Raw genomic sequence first — 19,035 nt, forward strand, 5'->3', positions numbered from 1 at the left:
GACCACTCGGAGAGTGCTGGAAACCTATCCTGATTTAATATTTCTAAAACAGAAGCTCCCTCTTCTCCCAGATAAACCCAGCCAGGACTGATTCCGCAGCTCCCACCCACCCACCTCGCGTTCTTGGAGGCGCCGCAGGAAGCGGGAAGCCGCGGCCTGGCGGTTGCTCCTCCAGCGAGCTCCGTGGGCCCTCCCCAGATTTAGAGGCTCGCAGGTCATGGCAAATGGCTGTGCCTCGGTGGCTCCAGGCCGCGCAGGACCAGGGTGGAGTTCGCCAGATACAGAGAAGGGAGAACGCTCCAGGTCTCAGCCCGTGCTTATGCGCCTTTTCTGCTCTGGAAGTGAACGCTCATCGGTCGCGTCCGCGCAAAGAGCCAAGGCCCCAAGTAGTGGTGGTGGTGGTAGTAGTGAAGGGGGTTGTTCCGTGGGTGACCAGTCCGGTCTCTGAGTTGGAGGCTCTCATCTTAGAGCGGAAGCCACAATGTAATTGACTCGCCCGGGAAGGGAAGGGGAGGGGGCGTCCTCCCAGGCTGCGCTTTGCCCGGGTCTCTAAGGATGTGGTGTACCGGGTGCAGCCAGGGAACTAGGGGAACTCTGGGCCTCTGATGCTCCTCAGCTGCTCCAGAGACGCCTGCAAAAGAGGCAGCCTCTAAAATTTCCAATTCCCCTACCATCCTGGTGGAAGGCTGAACCAGGGTTAGAGGTCATGGGGGGGAGAGGCTCTTAGTGCCCCCTTCCTACTGCCGGCGGCCGTGCTGGGGCTTGGTCGCTCCCAAGCGGAGAAGCGACATGGGGTCTTTCCTTCCGCTCGGTACCCACCCCTGTCTGCCCCGGGGAAGGGGCCGAGATCCCACGCCTCCTGCCCCTCCTCCCAGCCCCCAGGCCTGACTGCGCTCCGGGGCTGGATGGCGTGAAAGTTTCAGCCTCAATCAGTACAATCTTCCCTGGGGTCACGTGAACAAATATGCTCGCATTTGAAGGCAGCGTCTGTATTTCCCGACCATGAGGGGGTTTCCGGGGCTCTCTTCAAATCCAGAAAGGACCACATTCCGAAAGCAAAACAAACCCCGAGCTCTGGGGGGCCTAGGAGGGCTGGGCAGGAACCCAGGAGAGGGTGGGGGCGCGGGTGGCCGCCGCTCTGGGCCTGGGAGCGGACAGGCGGGCGGGTAGACCGACAGGCGTGCAGCGCAGGCAAAGCCAGCTCGGGGACTACGAAGTCGTTCCTCCTGCGTTTATTGGTAGTTGAACCTCAGCCTGGTTCCGTTCTACCGGGAATTCCGTGTGCTCGGGTATATGGCCGCGTCTTCGAGCGCGCAAGACCAGGGTTGGGACAGTGTTGTCTGCAGACAAAGGGGGAAGACTAGCTCTGCCCCCCACTGGCGCCCACTCTGAGGCCGAGGACACAAGGTTTATGATAAATTGGGATCCAGGTAAGCAATTGCATGACAAAATAGAAATCTTTGGGCATGGGGCTGCTTGCTGCCCTGAGTGGGATAGTAAATATGATTTATTTTGTGTAATCTGTGATCTTGATTATTGCCAATTGGTGAGGCAGCCCGCGTAGACCTAGATACACTTCTACATATACATCCAGGACGGTGATTAATCTAAGGAGGTGCGCTTTGTGGAGATGCTCCCCGCCTACCCAAAGGTTAGGAGGACACACTACCATACCAGGCTTGAAGGGTGGCCAGTGGCATTGGGTGGGGGGGGGAGTGGCAGTTTGAGGAAAGGGTTGGTGAGGGGGTGGGAGCTGGAGGAAGTATTTTGGGGTAAATGTACAGTTACGAGAATGGGCTGGAAATGAAATGAATAAAGAGAAACTTTTTTTTTTTTTTTACACTGTCACTGCCAAAGTAAGATGGAGCATCATATTAATTCTGTGTTTTGGGCTCCCTGGCTGGGCGCAGGCAGGTTGATTTATACGTATTTAAAATAAACTCTGTGGCCAGCCAGCTCCCTGCATTGTTCTGGGAGCTAACTCCATGCCTTTATCTCTTGCTGTTTGCTTAATATTTTTTAATTGAGAGGTTAAAGTGCCACTCAAGCTTCTCCCCCAAATTCAAGAGAACCTCCTAACTACCCAGAAGAGTTTGAGAGAATCCTCTACACTCTCCCTTGGTAGTCTGGGTTTTGACTGAGATAGTGGCAGAGAAAAGGTTTAGGGCTTCTGGGTCCTTCTCCTCTAAGAACCTGAAATGGAAGCTAAATCATATTTTTGGTTCCTACACCCCAACCATTCTTTTGTTTACTTCGTCCTGTGGCTTCTAGATGTGGGAGGACAGGTCAGTTCATCCTTGGTCTTTCCCCAGGGCTGCAGCCTGAAAAAGCAGATCCATGAGTCAGAATGAGTGGCTCCCTGCTCCAGGGAAGACCACAGGGCCAAACCAGGCTGGGCCTCTGTGGGGGAGGGACCCTGAAAGCAAGGAGCACTCCCTTAGCCTAGGTTGGGATGAGCCCTAGCTGGAGAGGGACCCACTTCCCAGGGCATTTCCATCAAAGGGGAGCAGTAAAGTTGTTTTGTCAACAGCCTGTGCTTGGCTCCATCAGAACTTAAAGTCGCTGGACATTTTTCTTCTCTCGCTGCCTTGGAGCTGCACGCCTGCCAACTTAGTCAGCTGAATCCAATTACTGCGAGCAGCATTTCATTTGGCCCCATGGAGCACTCACTTATAACTTCCCCGAAAATTTCAATAATCCGCACCAAGGCTCCCTATCCAAAAGACTTTTCCCGGGGTTCTGGTGGAGGATGGTCTGCAGGGGACCCGCTCTTCCTTGACAGGTCTCAGACGGGGCTCCCTCCACTCGCCCGGTTTCTGGCTGTGGAAAGGGTACTTGAGCTGGTGGCCCAGGGCCAGCGGGTAAAGCCTGCGATTCTGAGCAAGCAGACCGCTGAAGTTGGTTGAGCCCCTGCTGGGTGGTGCGTGGGCTGGGGAAAGAGCGCGGGTGAAGATGGTGGGGGCTCTGGACAGCCCAACTCTGGCTATCTAGGGGTGGGTTTCCTCTTTCCTTTCCCCTTCCCAAACCTCCTCCGCCCAGAGCGCACCGCGCACCGCAAACCGTGGAATGCCCGGGAGCAAACTTACCCTGTTCCTCCGCGGCTGGGAAAACAAAATCTAGCTACAGGCTTGGGGAAAATCGCGACCTTGAGTGGCCTCCCAATTTAGCCCTTCTTCTGAAATTAGGAAGTTCCTAATTTTAAAGAACTCTCCGCTCCCCTCCACCCCACCCCACAAAAAAAAAAAATAACCAAGCGCTGAAAGTTGACGTTCGCCCACGAGAGAATGTATCATATAAAGCGGCTTCAGACCGGCCTGTCGGTCGGTCCGAGGGCCCGGGTCCATCTTGCCTCCACCGCATAGCCCTGGGGCCCGCCCAGCCGAGTGGGCCCCCCTGGGCTTGGGGCTGGCTGGGAAGCTGAAACCCAGGCGCGATGTTAGGAGCCCTACCGGGCCGGAATCTCTCGGAGGCGCTTCCGTTGGGTGTTCATTAAGGGGTGAGTTATTGCCGCGTGAGCCAAAGGTCACTTCAAAGGCTTATGGCTGCGCGCTCTGGTCTTTAGAAGGGCCCTGAACGCTTTGTGTGGGGCTTTCCCGGGCGCAGCTTAGTGTTTGCAAACTACTGAGTCGACAAATTGCACAGGGCAGATGCAAGAGGAGGCATTGTGTCTCTCCTTTCACCTGACCGGGGGGCGGGCACCTGCTGAGCTCAGGCGGAGGTGGGCAGCTAGGTCTGTTTCAGGATGGGGTGGAAGGAATGTTTGTTTCTTAGGCTCTTTGCAGCCTGATCCCCAATAGCACCAGTCGTGGGCAGCCCAGGCCAGGAATGTGGTGGATGCTACTAGAATAAAATAAACTCAGGGAAACAAGTGGAGATATACTGTACAAACCAAGAAATAACACCCAGCTCCCTCTTCACTGGGGCTACCTTTGGGAGCCTTGCCTAGGACCCATTCAGCCCCAGCTGTATATCCACCCTCCTTTTCTGGTGCCCTGTGCTGTGGCCTCTCCCTTTTGCTCCTGAGAGGATAGGCTTGGCCTGGAGGTTTGGGGAACCTGGGGGCATTTAGGGCTTGGTTGGAGTAGAAGGAGGGGGAATGGTTTCCCTGTGCATCTGACCCACTTGGCTCACCCACTGTGGAGGGTCTGGCCCTTCCTGGCTCCCCCTTCCTCCATCCAGTCAAGAATTTTTATGTTAAAACCCACCCGCTCTCTACTCAGGAGCCGAAGGAGTCTCTTCTCTGCCAGTAAGAAGGTGCTGGGATGGCTGCGGAAACCATCTACAAGGGTGACATTGATTATGATACTCCTAAAGGGAGCAAAGCCTCTCTGCATCTGTTTGTAAGAAAGAACTGGCTGCCACTGAGAGTTTTCCATTTTTGTTCTAGATTGTCTCAACAGAATATCAAAAGGAAACCGAAGAGCCTGCAAAAAGAGTTAGAGACAAAATTTGATAAAACACACACGCACATTGTGTCGAGTGGTGTGATTTTTAAAAATAATTTCCACTACATTTCCATTTGTCCTGAAACTCAAGGTAGCCATCTCAGGATTCATACATCAACACATAAAACAAAGGGCGGCTTTGAAGTGGATCACCTCAGTGTGAACTGCCGCCGGTTACATGATAACTGATCATCAGCCTTCAAATTTATGGTGCTTTAATGGGGTGAGCCCAGTGCCTTAAATGCAGGGTGTATTACGTATTGCATTATCTGGGCTAAATAAGAGTGATTTAGAAGCAGAAGAGCTCAGGCTGAGAGATCAGGAGAATGTGGGCAGAAAGCTGCCCCAGCTCTACAGTAAATATATCACCTTCTGAACAAACCCGAAAAGGAGTAGTTTCCAAATCCAGGAAGTAGTAAACCCAACAGGGAGGGAAGAATCCTTGCTAGGTTTCAGGGAATTGATTGGGGATGCCCAGCAAGGTTGGTGTCCGCCAGAAAGATCTGTAGACTTCCAAGGCTCTGATTTAGGCAAAAGAGAGAGAAGAGCGGAAGCCAGCCCAAATCTTAGGGAAAACATTGAGAGGAACAGAAGCAACCTGCACTCCAACGCCTCCTCCTTCTTTTCAAGTTCCGTGGACTAACACTACCCGTCCGTGATTTACGACGATCGCGGCGCTAGTCACAGCCGGCCCAGAGCCGCCGCCTCCATCCATCCCCAAGCCTTTCCGCCGCTCTGCCGCCGAGGCGGGCGGAGCAGCGGGGCTGGCCTCCGCGCGTCCAGCGATCTCCCCTCCCAAGGCCACGGCAGGCAGCAGATCTTCTTCCCCGGCCAGGCTGCGCTCGTCCCGTCCCGCGTCCGGCCGCTGAGCAGAGCTGCTGCGAGAGGCGGGCACGGGCCACTTTATATAATCGCCCTGCTCGCCGGGCGCGGGCCGGGAAAAAGTGCGGAGCAGGGAATTCTTTTGCTGCGCTTCCTCCTACGCGGAGCCTGTTTTCCACTTCTGAAAAGTGCTGGGCCTTGGGAAGTGTTTTTCTTTTCATTCCTTACTGAAGCGTTTACTGCCGCCGCGCTCGAAGTCATAAATTTTGCTACAAACCACAATGACAGGTGCATTGATATGCACCGTGAGAGCTCCAGCTGCTTAATAACCCCGTCCCCCGGCCGCTGTGAGCGCCTTTTATTTATTCGGTATCATATTTAGGTATTGATCCTGTGCAGAATTAAGTGCAGGGAGCAAGTATCAGGGTTCGGCAGATTTGGAGGCGCGGCGGGTGCGGCGGGACAGCGTGGCCTGGGCAGCGGGCCATGGTCGCTCCGAGGCCTCCTTCTTTCCGGCTGTGGACCTTTTGGCCCTGCATTCCCGGCCTACGGTTGGGTCTCGGAACTTGAGCTAGACGACTTACCCGGACGGCGAGAAAGAACCAGCCAGATCCCCTTTGGTGCCCCTTCCCCAGGAGGAGCAAGGGATGGCGTGGGGTGGGGGATGGTATTTGGGTGAGGATGCCACAGCATCAGATGTTGTCCCTGTCCCTGGCGGGGGTGAGATGTGTGTGGGTGGGTGGGTGATCGGGTCCAGATTAGGGGGATAGTGGGGAGCGGGTGAGAGAAAAGGGCAGCTGAGGACTTCGAAGACCGCCCCTCCCCCCACACGCACTCTCGTCTTCACCCCAAGGCATTTGGGTCTCAGAGCCCAAACGAGCAGAGCAGTACCAAAGGGCAAGAAAAGAAAGCCTTGGAAAAGGAGGGAGGGTGATGGAAAAGATGAGCCACTGAACAGTTGACCATTGTCCAAGTGATTTATGACCCGTTCCTGCTTTTTAGGTTCAAGCAGAGTTCACGAGGAGTAAGGATTTCTGGAAAGAAATAAGCTTCTTTTTTTAAACCAGTTTTGTAGCAATATTCTCAGGTTCTGTTTTAGGAAAGGTGACTTCTTGGGACTTTATATTTGGGGGCAGGGGAGAGGCTACAAAGTCCTTTCCAGTGAAGAGAGGGCTGCTTCCCTTGCTTCTGGGGAAATGGACATTTGGGTGGTGGATCATCACTGAGTGGGCCTTGGAATTCCTTAAGACAAGAAAACAGAAGAACAGACTCTATAGTTATTCAGGCAGCTGCCCAGTATTTGCACTTTTGAGGTCTATGCACAGAGCTTTTCTAGGAATATGCCACAGGAACAAATATATACTGTAAAGCCATCTGTTTCAAAGACCTGATCAGCTCCTAAAGAAGCTATTTTAATGTGACTGGTCTACCTATCAAGATAAACTTGGTCACCCTGGGAGGCAAGAAGGGGGATGTTTTGCTTCCACTGTTGTAAATGGAGTGACAGAAGCAGCAGTGAGTTCTGGTGGTCTGTGACCATTTGACATCCAGAGCACCCAAGGTTTAAGACTGGAAGCAGGATCCTAGAAAAGTCCAGAAATTTAACCAAACTCAGAGTATGTAGTCCTTTGGCCTGTGGGTGAACACAGATAAATACTAGTCACAGGATGAGGATGTAGCTGTCCATTTAACATTCAGTAGCTTTAACAGTCAGAGAATGATACAGAAACAAATGAAAGATAGAGACCAGCTTTGTTTGGTAGATAGTCTAACTGCATACATTCAAGAACAATAATAGGAACTGTTCCTAAAACATTACATCCTACTAGTCTGTTATTCCATTGAGAAGAGGCCTGTCTCATTACGGTTAATGGCATATTCGTTTATATTGTAAAACAAAATGGGCAACTAAAGTAACAAATAAAGGCTAATATGAAAAAAAGATTTTAATTGAGGTAGGCTGTTTGGTGAAAGTGGAGGGGAAATGAGTAAATAGAGGAGTGGACTTAGTACTGGTGGTCAAATCCATTAGATCACATAATTTGTCCAGATAATATGGTTCATCATGATGACCATGATGGAAGCCAAGGAGTTTGGGGCAAGGAAAGTTGCCTGAAAGATGAGATCAAGAATTCAGACCAGGGAGATGACCTGTGAGTTTTCTTTATCAACCAGAGGAAAGTGGTTGAATGGTATTGGTTATACTTTAACTCATTAGGGGCTTTCAGGAGAAGAGGGGGGTAGGTGAGAAGAGAAACCGCCCCGTCAAGAGTCAGAAGACACAAAAGAGGTAGAATTTTTCTTAGGTTTTTCTTCTTCTAATTCTGGGTCCATTCATCATGCCATGAGAGGTTCTCTCATTGGCTGTAAGTTAGGTGGGAGGTGGGGTGGAATGGATGATCCAGAGCAGAGGTCAATAGTAACATTTATACAATGGAGGCAGGATTAAAATGATAAAGTTTAATATAAAGCATTCTCCATTTGCCCATGCTCCATGCATTGCAAATTCTAAATCTCTTTACTTACTTCCAGTGATATCCATTTAAAAGTAGTAGAGGACAAAGTAAAACATAGAAAAAGGTAGATGAAAGAGAAGAAACTTTTCTAGTCTCAAAATAAGTCTGTGAGTCTTTAAGTACTCTTCTTGGCTTTTGTCTCCTGGTAGATTTCACAGTGCTGACCCACGTACTAACCAGCAGATTTCACCTTGTCACCGGAGTGTGGACTATCTGGGTCTCCATGAAAGATGCTGTGATTTTGAAACCAGGTGGGGGAGATACTTTTTTTTGAGAGATCTGGCTGTTCAAGTGGGTTTTTTTTTTTTGCCCTTCAAAGCCCTGGGATGATCCAATGATTGACTGATTGATCCATTCGTTCATTCACTCATTCAAGAAGCATTTACTGCACTTACTACATGTGGGGTGCTGGGCTGGATGTTAGGAATATATTGGTGAATAAGACAGTCCTTACCTGCAAAGAGCTCAAAGTCTAGTGGGAGAATCAGCCATTAAAATGTATCAGGCCTTAAGTGCTTTTCTATGCAATTTCAAAGGGTAAATTGACAATCGTGGAGAAAATTGTACCTGGAAAAAAAAGAAAAGCCCTTTCTCTTGGATGAAGGAAAGCCTTTTCTTATGATTATGGGAAATTCTTTCTGACTCTTTCAAGGGTTCAAAAAAGTTGAACTTCATAAAATCCCAGATCCTTCTACTATGAAGTGGGTGGGGAAGCAGAGAGGCTGGGCTAGTCCTTCTATATTTTCTGGTCTTGCCAACTACAGTCCCTCTGGGACCTCTCACTTTTTTCTTTGCAGGTTATCTGGAGGCTGGGGCTGCCCCAGCTCTCTCAGGATTTGGCAGACATTGGAGGTGGTGGTGAAGGAGACAGCAGTGGTCAATGTTATTTGAGCAGGGTCAGCAGGCCCCAGAGCTTCCTGAGTGCACGATGCAGAAGGCTGCTTACTATGAAAACCCAGGACTCTTTGGGGGCTATGGCTACAGCAAAGCCGCTGACACTTATGGCTATAGTGCCCCCCATCAGCCTTATCCACCCCCCGCTGCTGCCAGCTCCCTGGACACTGATTACCCAGGCTCTGCCTGCTCCATCCAGAGCGCTGCACCTCTGAGAGCCCCAGCCCACAAGGGGGCTGAACTTAACGGAAGCTGCATGCGGCCTGGCACTGGGAACAGCCAAGGTGGGGGTGGAGGCAGCCAGCCTCCTGGTCTGAACTCAGAGCAGCAGCCACCACAACCCCCTCCTCCACCACCAACCCTGCCCCCATCCTCACCCACCAACCCTGGAGGTGGAATACCTGCCAAGAAGGCCAAGGGTGGGCCCAATGCTTCTGGCTCCTCTGCCACCATCAGCAAGCAGATCTTTCCCTGGATGAAAGAGTCCCGACAGAACTCCAAACAGAAGAACAGCTGTGCCAGTGCAGGTAGCTCTCTGGGCTAGTGCCCCCAGACTCACCCCAAGAAGCTAGCTCGCATAGGAATCAAGAGGCTTAGGACTGGGAGTAGAACTTTGTGGAGACCATGTGTCTAAACTCCTCCTCATGCAGAAATGTTCTTTCCTTTTAATGTCTCTGATTGGGGTCATATCCTTACAGTGACAGGATGCTGAGTTCCTTTCCAGACGGCTGGCACCATTGCTAGGCAAGTCTCATAGTCATTCATAGGCAGCTTGTCCTTATGCTGCCCTCGTATCTGCTTTCCTGGGCTGCTGGTTCAACTCCTGGGCTCCTACTCAACTCCTTCTTCCAGCCAATAGCTCTTTAAAACTTGAGGATAGGTAATATGATCCCTAAGCCCAGGTGGTTACACAACCCATATCACAAGACTCCCACTTCCTTAAATCAATAAGAACTAAAGTCTGTGGAATGCTGTTTAAGAACCATGTCAAGTGCTTTACAGGCATTATCTAATTTAATTTTCCAAAGGTCCTTTTGAGGTAGGTATATGATAAAACACCCATTTTACAGATAAAGGACTGTTACGGGTGATAAGTCACTCGCTCAAGATCATAAGAGGACAAATTGGCACACCCAAGTCCAACCAGGGCCTGCAAGGAATAACCATGGGACTCTACCTGGCCCATCCCAGCTCAGTTCTCCCCATCACAGCAAATCCCTAATATGGAGGGACATATCCTAGGGGAAGAGGATGTACTCTGAAACAGGAGAAAGCTTGGGTTTTTCTCCCTGGAAAGGGAGACCCTGGAGTTGAGAAGGTTTTCTGTAGGTCCATTCAGTGCATGTGTGGAAGAAAACAGGCAGGGTCAGGAACTCTGAGGCCATCTGCCTCTCTGCTCAGCCTGCTTGGCTCCTGAACTTTTCTGGCCTTGTGTTCTCTGATGTACTTTAGCTCCAGGTAGATGAACTTGCTCCCAGGTCCAGGGCTAGCTTGAGGCTTGGGATGTAGTTTGTTATCAGACCTCTGGTTTGCCTGCTGCTCTCTTGGGCGGCTGCTCCTGGGGGTGGGGTGGGGGAGTGTCTTCAAGCCTCTGAGCTCCTTCTCCTCCTGCCCCTCCTTCCCAGCTGCAGGCCCAGGCCCTCCCTCCCAGGAGAAATCCATTTGTCTTCCCAGGGAGGGAGTGGACAAGCTGCTGAGAGGTGGCAGGGGTGATGGAAACCAGTGTTGAGGCTGCTGCTCCTAGCATTGCAATACTCAAAATATGCCCAGCCTGGCCTTGGATCCCCTACAACTCCCTGGCAGTATTTTTATGGTTTGTCACCCCTCCTGACTTTTGGATACAGGGCCCTTGGGTGCACCTGGGCTGGAGGGAGGTGCCAAGATCATAGCCACCCTCATTCCATGCTTCCTGGGGTGCTTTGCCCAGAAGCCAGGTTCTGAGCAAGGCAGTTTGAGGCTGCCTCCTGCCCCTCACCCCTACCCCAGCAGCAGAGGCAGGAAGAAGGGGTGTTCAGAGAAGTCTGGCCCTTCTTTGGGGGAGGCCTTACTAGCTGCTCCTACTCTCTTATTAAACTCCTCCTCAGCCTTTGGGACAGAATGGTGGACTAGGCTGAAGGGGAGGGAGTGGGTAGAATGAGCTGGACTTCAGAAGGCAGAAGGGAGTTTCAGGTGCTACTGATAGGTAGGCCTGGGGCCTTTGAGTCCCCTCCTTGGACTCTCACCTCTCAAAGCCCCTCCCCTGCTGCAGCCGGGATTAAAGTGGGGGGGGGGGGGGAAGAGGCAGGAGCCAGGGAAGCACCCAACTCCAGTGTGGGTGTCCCCATCTCTCCCGCTCAGCGTCTCCTCTCTCTGCCTCCTTGCCCAGGAGAGAGCTGCGAAGACAAGAGCCCGCCGGGCCCAGCGTCCAAGCGGGTACGCACAGCTTACACGAGTGCCCAGCTGGTGGAGTTGGAGAAGGAATTCCATTTCAACCGCTACTTGTGCCGGCCACGCCGCGTGGAGATGGCTAACCTGCTGAACCTCACCGAGCGTCAGATCAAGATCTGGTTCCAGAACCGGCGCATGAAGTACAAGAAGGACCAGAAGGCCAAGGGCATCCTGCACTCGCCGGCGGGTCAGTCCCCAGAGCGCAGCCCGCCGCTCGGCGGCGCCGCGGGCCACGTGGCCTACTCAGGCCAGCTGCCACCCGTGCCCGGCCTAGCCTACGACGCGCCCTCGCCGCCCGCTTTCGCCAAATCTCAGCCCAACATGTACGGCTTGGCCGCTTACACGGCGCCGCTCAGCAGCTGCCTGCCGCAGCAGAAGCGCTACGCGGCGCCGGAGTTCGAGCCCCACCCCATGGCGAGCAACGGCGGCGGCTTCGCCAGCGCCAACCTGCAGGGCAGCCCGGTGTACGTGGGCGGCAACTTCGTCGACTCCATGGCCCCGGCGTCTGGGCCCGTCTTCAACCTGGGCCACCTCTCGCACCCATCTTCAGCCAGCGTGGACTACAGTTGCGCCGCGCAGATTCCCGGCAACCATCACCACGGACCGTGTGACCCTCATCCCACCTACACAGATCTCTCGGCCCACCACTCGTCTCAGGGACGCCTGCCCGAGGCCCCCAAACTGACGCATCTGTAGCGGCGCGTTTACCTCTTTCGCTTTGGTGGCGGGGGGTGGCGGGCGGGGCCCGCGGGGCAGCTCAGTGACCGCCCCCACCCCCGCTCTGGCTGGTCGCTGCTTCCTGGTCTGGGGCCAACAACGGCCGAGAATCAGGAGACTGGGCCTCCTCTCCAGGCGCGCCCTTCTTTGGGTTACTCTGGGTTACTCGCTCTAACTCAGCCGCAAAGATTCTCCTCTGTAAGCCTGACAGTGCCATACACTTCGGACCGAGGGACTCTGATCTGGTTATGGTGTCCCGAAGGTAAGTCTGAGATCCATCGTCGGCGCGCCCTGCAGAAGGTCCAGGGCCCGGGCCTTGCCCGCCTCTAGTTTAGTTGCAGAGACCTTAATTTATATACTTCCCTGCCGGTAAGGATTGCATCGGACACAACGATCTGTATTTATTATTTGAAGCGAGTCATTTCGTTTCCCTGATTATTTATCCTCGTCTTAATGTATTTATGTGTATATTTGTAGAATTCTCCAGCCGACTTTAGGAACGCCCTCCCAGGCCGCGGGGGCCACATTTCACCTCTTTAGTCCCCTTGGTCTGAACTAGTTGAGAAAGTAGTTTTGAACAGTTGTAACCGTGGCTGGTGTTTGTAGTTGATGTAAAGGATTAAGACCGCAAATTGTCCTTCATGGGTAGAGTCAGGCGGCCCCGTGGCATGGCAGGACACCCGTTACTTGTTTCTCAACACCGCAGCCCTCGCCACTAGACACAGTTTATTGATTCAAATTGTCTGGTACTATTTGAACAAATATTTAGAATAAAAAAATTTCTCAGTCAGAAGTGTATCTGTGTTCATCATGCACACCTGCAAGTAGATCGCCCTGCCTTTATCTTGTGCACAATCCTGGTGGAAGGCACCCCAATAGGCTGACCCTTTGAACTATTTTTTTTTCCATTTATTTGGAATCCAGTACGCAAATTGGCTCCTGGGATACTTGACTACATTCCAGCTACTGACATTGGGGGGGGGGAGGGAAATATCTGAGGATGCAAGCCTAGGAATGATTTGGGTGGGATGATCTAGGTAGGGTTTTTTGTTTGTCTTTTTTTTTTTTTTTTTTTTGCTTCTGCTACTGCCTGTTTTGCTCTCTTTCTAGACACTAATTGACTTTTTTAGACTGTATTTACATTGGGGAGGCCTGAGCTCACTTTTCTGCATTAAGTAGTAAAAAATAAACTTTGAAAGAAAACTGACAATCAAAGAAAAGACACAAGAGAAGTCATAAGAAGAATTGAGCTGTGAAAAAAGTTAAGGTGCAGAAAAAGAATGATCATTTGAAGCCATGCACCTAAGCTTTTCCTATAGGAAATGCTATCACGACTTTTTCCTTTATAGCAATCGGTGGTTCATTTCTAAAGAAAACAGACGTTCCCCAAGATGTAAAGTAATAAAAGTTTCATTAATGGAACATAACAAGTATAAACACCTGTTTATTCTTGTTTCTTTGTACAAAATGGGCAAAAATGTCTTCAAAGATTTATAACCATTTTGTAAATATTAGCGTGGCTTTAGCTGGGGAGGACTACTTACACCCACTTCTCTAGGAGGAGGCACTTGGAAAACGCCTTCAGATAAGGTTCAGTTCTTTTGTATTTCAGCAAAGTCGGCCCACGCATCTCTATTTGGTTTGACAAATAATACAACTCCTACTACATGCCCGTGACTAGGGGTGAAATCCCTACCGTGTGGAAATAATTCAACTTCTAATCTTCTGGTGGAACAACAATCGTTTCTATTTGGATGTTTGTGTTTTGCTAAATAATGATGGCTCAAAATAATATTTGGTTTCCTCATTCCTTTGTGCTGTTTTTAAAATAGCATGTTAGATTGGGGGTGGGAGGGGATTATCCTTTTGCTAAATTTCACTTTATCCGAGCAGGTTTAAAGTATACATGTTGTAGAAGTGTATCAACAGAATAAATGACTTCAAGTGAAGGGATATTTTACCCACTTTGAAGGCTTAAAATTGTTTTTCTACGAGATTTGCATCCATGGGCAGAATTTCTAATTGTAAGAAATTATTTTTTAAGCTATTAGGGAAATCAAAGAGCTTGCTGCCTTGCAGGGATTACAAAAACCTTTCTTAAGTGGCTAAATATTAAATAGATGAATTGTCAGGCTGTTTAGATTCAGCCCGATTTTCCCTCATCTCCTCTTCCTACCATAAATAATAATAAAAATACATAATGCATCACGGCTCCAGGCGTTTTCCAGCGCGGTGTGTTACCGCAGGAGTATCTGCTGAGTCTGCGGGTGTCTGCAAGGCCCCAAGTGTCATCTGCGGCTTAGGGTTTCACGGATTAGATTTTAAATGGTGTCTAGCCCGGCTGACATCAGCTCCCTCTCATACTCAGGCTCCAAAGAAATGTGGGGTTAGGGGGCTCCCTCTCCAGCAGCCGCCCCGAGGCAGCTCTCGCTAGTGGGGTGGGAGTTCGCTTGGGACAAACCTGCGGTTCTCTCACCTCCAGAGGAAGGTTCCCCGAGGCTTCTAAGAACGAACGGCTCAGATCCGTTCCTGCCACTGGCGTGAGCGTCACATGACGGGCACACTCGGTAGCTCCCGGCGCGAGTGGGGGCGGCGGCGAGTCCCGCGCGGCCGCCGGCGAGGGCGAGAGCCGGAGCCCACGTACAGCTATTTAAAACTTCATAAATTATAAACAAGCCGCCCTAGCCTTCGCCATAAATTATGCTCTTTTTGAGCCTGCAATTAGAGTTAGGAGGCGCAGGAGTCTAAACACAACCAAACACCCTCTGAAGGGCCCAACTGCCCGAGGTTGCAAACGTTTATTTCCCGGTGCCACCCCCTCCGGACCCGAGGTCTGCACAAAGTCGCCTCCTCTCCCGCCACCGCCGGCGGTACACACCAGGCTGGGTTCCCGCTCTGCGAGGGCAGGTCACAATAGCTGCTCTATCGGCGGAGGCGCCCGCCTCCTCCCTCCCGGGTCTCGGAGAAGCAGAGAAAGAAGAGTGGGGGAGGGGAGCCCGGCCCGGCAATGGCGCCCCGGGCCCTGGCCTCTCCTTCTCCCGGGGAGAACCTGCAGCGGGAAGCGGCAAGTCGGCAGCGGAAGGAAACCGCCACCCCTGCCTAAGGCTTCTTCACGGGAGCGGCGCGCGGGGGACCGTGGGGAGCGCATCATGGCCTGGAGGCTGCTGGCCCCTCACCGCCCGGCGCTGGGTCGAAGGCGCCGGGAGCAGCGGGTCTTCCGGCAGCGGCGGCGCCATTGTGCGCGCGGCTTCCCACGGGCCCCGCGGCGAGGAGGCCGCACAAAGGCTGCGCAGGGCCGACGCCGGCAGGTGGGAGGGGCCGGCTCTGCTCCTGGCGCTGGGCTCTGGGAGGTTTACTTCGTTGGCCCTAGGGGAGGAAAAGGCTCTTTGGCTCCGGCCTGGGCCAGCTCTGCCTTTTTCCCACAGGGAGGCTATAGGGGATCCGCCTGGGTCCTTAAGGGGTCAGGGCCTCAAGCCCAGGCCCAAGGATGAGAGGTGGCATCCCTCATTTGGGAGCCCATGGTTGTTCGGTGGAGACAATCAGACTTGAATTAAAGCAGGGTAGAGGGGAGGTAGCTGGAATGGCCTGCTGGAAGATGGGAGGCGGGGTGGAGGGGGAGGGAGATTCAGGCAGAGGGAAGCTTGCCCTGGCTACCAGGAGGAACTCAGGACTCAGCCTGGAGGGGAAGGAGTTGCAGCTGAGCTAGCCATGGGCATGGGGAAGTTGCAGAGCAAAAGGGCTTAAGTGTAGTCCTGGCCCCTGGAAAAGTGGCAAGAAAGGGCGATTACACATTCCTACCTTCTGGCTCTCAGACCTCAGCCTCATCCAGGGGCCTGACAGAGAAAAATCCACCTCTGATGGAATCATTAAGTTAACCATCCATTTGTACCATTTCTTTGTATAGGCTTTCAAATGAGAGAGAGGGAGAGAATACAGAGCCAGTACTTTCCCCTTGGTGCAACCCCATGCCTACTCCCTATCAGAGGCACATCAGCCAAATTGGTTTCCCAGGCCCCAGAGGCTGCTAACCTTGCTGAAGAGGATTTTTTTTTTTTAAATTTCTATTTGTAAGGAGTATTAAAAGATAGTGATTACCTGTACTAGCTACTCATTCCTCCTCCCTCCCCCATTCTGTACCAGCCAACTGACTAGTGATCTCAGCCAGCAGGCTTGGGAGCCTAGGCTTTCCATCTGTTGAGGTTTTTCATTAGGGAGGATGTGTGTGGGTGGGTGTAAGTTTGAATAACAAAGAGGAAACCCAACATTCTAATAAGTGTTTCTCTGCTTGACCTGGGGAAGCCAGAAGCTTGTTTGTCCCATTTCAAGGGAGAGTCACCGGCCTGTTTTGACATTATCTTCAGAATAGTTGAAACTTCCTCCTGAAGTCAAGAATTGGTTAATCCCAGTTACAGATCCAGGAAGGTCCTCTTCATGTGGCAATTCTTGGCATTACTCTGGTCCTTCTTTCAGAAACTGTAAGAATAGGATGAACAGAAATTTGTATTAAATAAAAACAAAAAGAGATGCACAAGGCACCAGTCCCCACTGGCCGATAGCCTGATTACTTCAGGGCACTGCAACTTCCTAGAGAGGGTTTAGCTGAGGTCTGGGTGAGCAGACCCATCTCTAGACACTTTGGGAACGGGGAGCTGAGACTGAGTAACCCGCCAAATACTCTCCACCTCTGAGCACTGGCTCACCTAGATCTCTCTTGCGGAAGGCCTGGATGGAGAGAAAAAAGAGGGTAGATGGAGCATCCGCACTTACTGTATTGCTGGTTCTGGTGGTGGAGAGGATCATCATAGAGGATGAAATCTTAGTTATCACTGTTCTCTCATCTTCTCCTCTAGCTACAAATGCCCTTATGGGGGGGGAGGGAGGACCTAAAGTTGGTGCCAAATGGATTTATACACCTGGCCCAAAGCCCATGGCCTAAATAATCCCCTCAGGTCTCATACCCACCCTGGTAAGTTGGGAAAGTACAGAGACAATTCAAAGACCCACTTTCAGGCCAGGTCCAGCCTGAAACAGTGAACAAAAGGTTTCCACACATGAAAAGCCAGGGTAAATGGCTGTCCAATCATTTGCAGTAGCAGAAGCAAGTGAGGGGTCCCCAGGAGATCAACACGGTGGGGGTACTACATAAGTCTTCCTGTCCTAGATCTTAAGGTAAAATATCTTGACTGGCTCCTATATCTAGTCTGGATCATTTTATGGAAGAATAATCTCTGGAAAATGACAAGAACAGGATTTTAATATTAGTCAGAGCCCAAGGAGGAGATCTTAATTTCAATCGGAATCCATAGAGAACCCTGGTATAGATGAAGTGTTTTTGCGGGGAAGTGGGCCTAAAATCAGGCCAAGAACCTGTTGGGCCAGGGCCTTTTTGAAGGAGGGGGGAAGAATGTCCCTGACTTATGAGGAGACATGGAGAAGGCCTTTCGATGGCTCTATTGTTCAGAGCGCGGCCCTACAAGTACCGCACCCCTCTCCACCTCCTCCCCCTCCGCAAGGACCCAAGGGCCCAGCGAGCTGGAAACTGGGTCGGTTGAGCTGAGCTCGAGGCAGTGGCAGAGCCAAGACCGACCTCCCTCACCCTCGTCTGCTACCCCCTGGTGCCATCCCCGCCGCCGGCAGAAAACACAAAGGACTCCTCCCACCCGTTCTCGAACCTGAGGACGCTCTGGGGAGGGGGCTGGCGTGGACCTCGAGTCTGAGCACCTCCCTCCCCCGCGGGGAACAATAGCCATCGCCTCCCAGTGGCGGTGGGGCGGTCGCGCGGCACAAAAGCCGGCTCGGCCCGCGCCATGTGACGCGCGCTCGGCCTGCTCTCCCGGCGGCGGCGGCGGCGGCGGCGGCCGCAGGCTGCTCAGCGCGCGGCGGCGGCGGCGACGGCGGGCGGGCGTTCCTGATCCACCTGGAACACTTTCGGGAAGACAAACGGTGAGTTAATCACCCAACCGGCTGGCGGCCGCGTCCCCCTGGTCCGCGGGGAGGCCGGGGGAGGGGCGGGGTGAAGGCCCGCTTTGCGTGTGTGTCTGGGGTGGGGGCGGGAGAGGTTAGTCCTATTAAGAGTCCATCAATCACCCGTGTGCACTTTTCGCTCGACAGCGGCTCTTCCTACTTCGGAGCAAGTCCGGGCCAGCTGGGATTCGACCAGAAACCGCAGGCGGAGGAGACGCGGGCACGCAGGTTAAGGGCTCACGGAGGGCGCGACCCGCCGCCTCGCGCTCGGCGGGTCACCTCCTCGTCCCGGGGCCGCGCTGCCGCCCGCTGGCCCGGCCCTCAGGCCACGCAGGGCGCCCAGACGCCCCCGACGTGCGGGCCCCCACGCCGCCCGGATCCGCAGTGATTCTGCCTCCCCGCCCCCTGAGCACCTTCCGCTCGCCCCAGTGACACCCTTAAACGCTGCACTCCCCTCACAAAGGGACAGATCCATCTCTGAAAGCGCCGACAAGAAAAATTTCAGAGGGTCGGAAGATTCTTGCAAACACTGTTTTATTTAAGCGTTTTATAAAAGCTGTCCGGGGGATGAGAATTCAGGGGAGAGGCTGAACTAGTTTAGTTCTCTCATTTACCTGCAGGAGTATTTGTAGGGGAGGAAGCAAGATTAGACTCCTATTGAACTTGGAACTAAACTTGAATGCCATTTAAAATAATAATAAAAATATACCTAAGACACCAACCACAGTGATATACCTCTTCTCTCTTCTATGAGGGCAGGGAAGAATTGGAGTATTTTTACTTCAGCTTTTTGGGGTTCATTTTAGAAACACTATAAAGGGATAGACAACAAGCTGGGGGGAGGCAGTCTTCAGCCTCAGAGCTTTTCAGAGTAGGAGGGCCTGGGTGAGTGGGTGGGGGAGAATTCTTATACCCACTCTTGAGTGGTACCTGTTGTCCACTGTAAATTCTAGAGAGTTCTGGGCTACCCTCTCTTTTAACCTTTCTGAGTAATATCAACTGAGAAGTTTCTGAAGTTAAATGTGGTGCCTCAGCCCATGGGAAATGGCCCCTGAAAGGCAGAAAATCCCAACTTTTTCCCACTCCCCTCAATCCTCTTCTCTTTCACCATCCTCTTGGGTGGAAATAACATGCTCTGGAGAAATATTCTACTATCATTTTTCCTCAGATAGATATAAACTGAAGCATTAAGCCTTGCACAGTGTCCTATACTCCTCTGGCAATTAAAATACTGGTCCTCTTGTCCTTGA

General features: G+C 52.2%; 2 protein-coding genes and 1 long non-coding RNA gene across 3 annotated transcripts in view; all 3 read left to right on the forward strand.

Annotated features, from left to right (window-relative positions):
* HOXD4 (homeobox D4) overlaps positions 1-7,994 on the forward strand; it is a 17,234-nt gene extending 9,240 nt beyond the window's left edge. Inside the window, exon 3 of the transcript XR_007134024.1 lies at positions 7,933-7,994. The gene's annotated coding sequence lies outside the window, so the exon portion shown is untranslated. The remainder of the gene's footprint in view (positions 1-7,932) is intronic.
* On the forward strand, positions 7,950-12,611 carry HOXD3 (homeobox D3). Its single transcript, XM_047772932.1, has 3 exons — positions 7,950-8,034; positions 8,581-9,204; positions 11,043-12,611. The coding sequence occupies exons 2-3, from the start codon at positions 8,664-8,666 to the stop codon at positions 11,798-11,800; spliced, it is 1,299 nt and encodes a 432-aa protein (XP_047628888.1). The 5' UTR covers positions 7,950-8,034; positions 8,581-8,663; the 3' UTR covers positions 11,801-12,611.
* Positions 12,612-15,434: 2,823 nt separating this feature from the next.
* On the forward strand, positions 15,435-19,035 carry LOC125123317 (uncharacterized). Its single transcript, XR_007134027.1, has 2 exons — positions 15,435-17,764; positions 17,933-19,035. It is a non-coding gene; the product is annotated as an uncharacterized LOC125123317 (long non-coding RNA).

The sequence above is a fragment of the Phacochoerus africanus genome, chromosome 3 (genome assembly GCF_016906955.1).
Source record: "Phacochoerus africanus isolate WHEZ1 chromosome 3, ROS_Pafr_v1, whole genome shotgun sequence".
NCBI lineage: Eukaryota > Metazoa > Chordata > Mammalia > Artiodactyla > Suidae > Phacochoerus > Phacochoerus africanus.

What these genes read in the sequence shown, in the direction of transcription:
- HOXD3 (XM_047772932.1), top strand. Translation starts at nt 8,664, where the DNA reads ATGTTATTTGAGCAGGGTCAGCAGGCCCCAGAGCTTCCTGAGTGCACG. An exon ending in GAACAGCTGTGCCAGTGCAG is followed by an intron (nt 9,205 to 11,042) that starts GTAGCTCTCTGG and finishes CTCCTTGCCCAG; the next exon opens with GAGAGAGCTGCGAAGACAAG.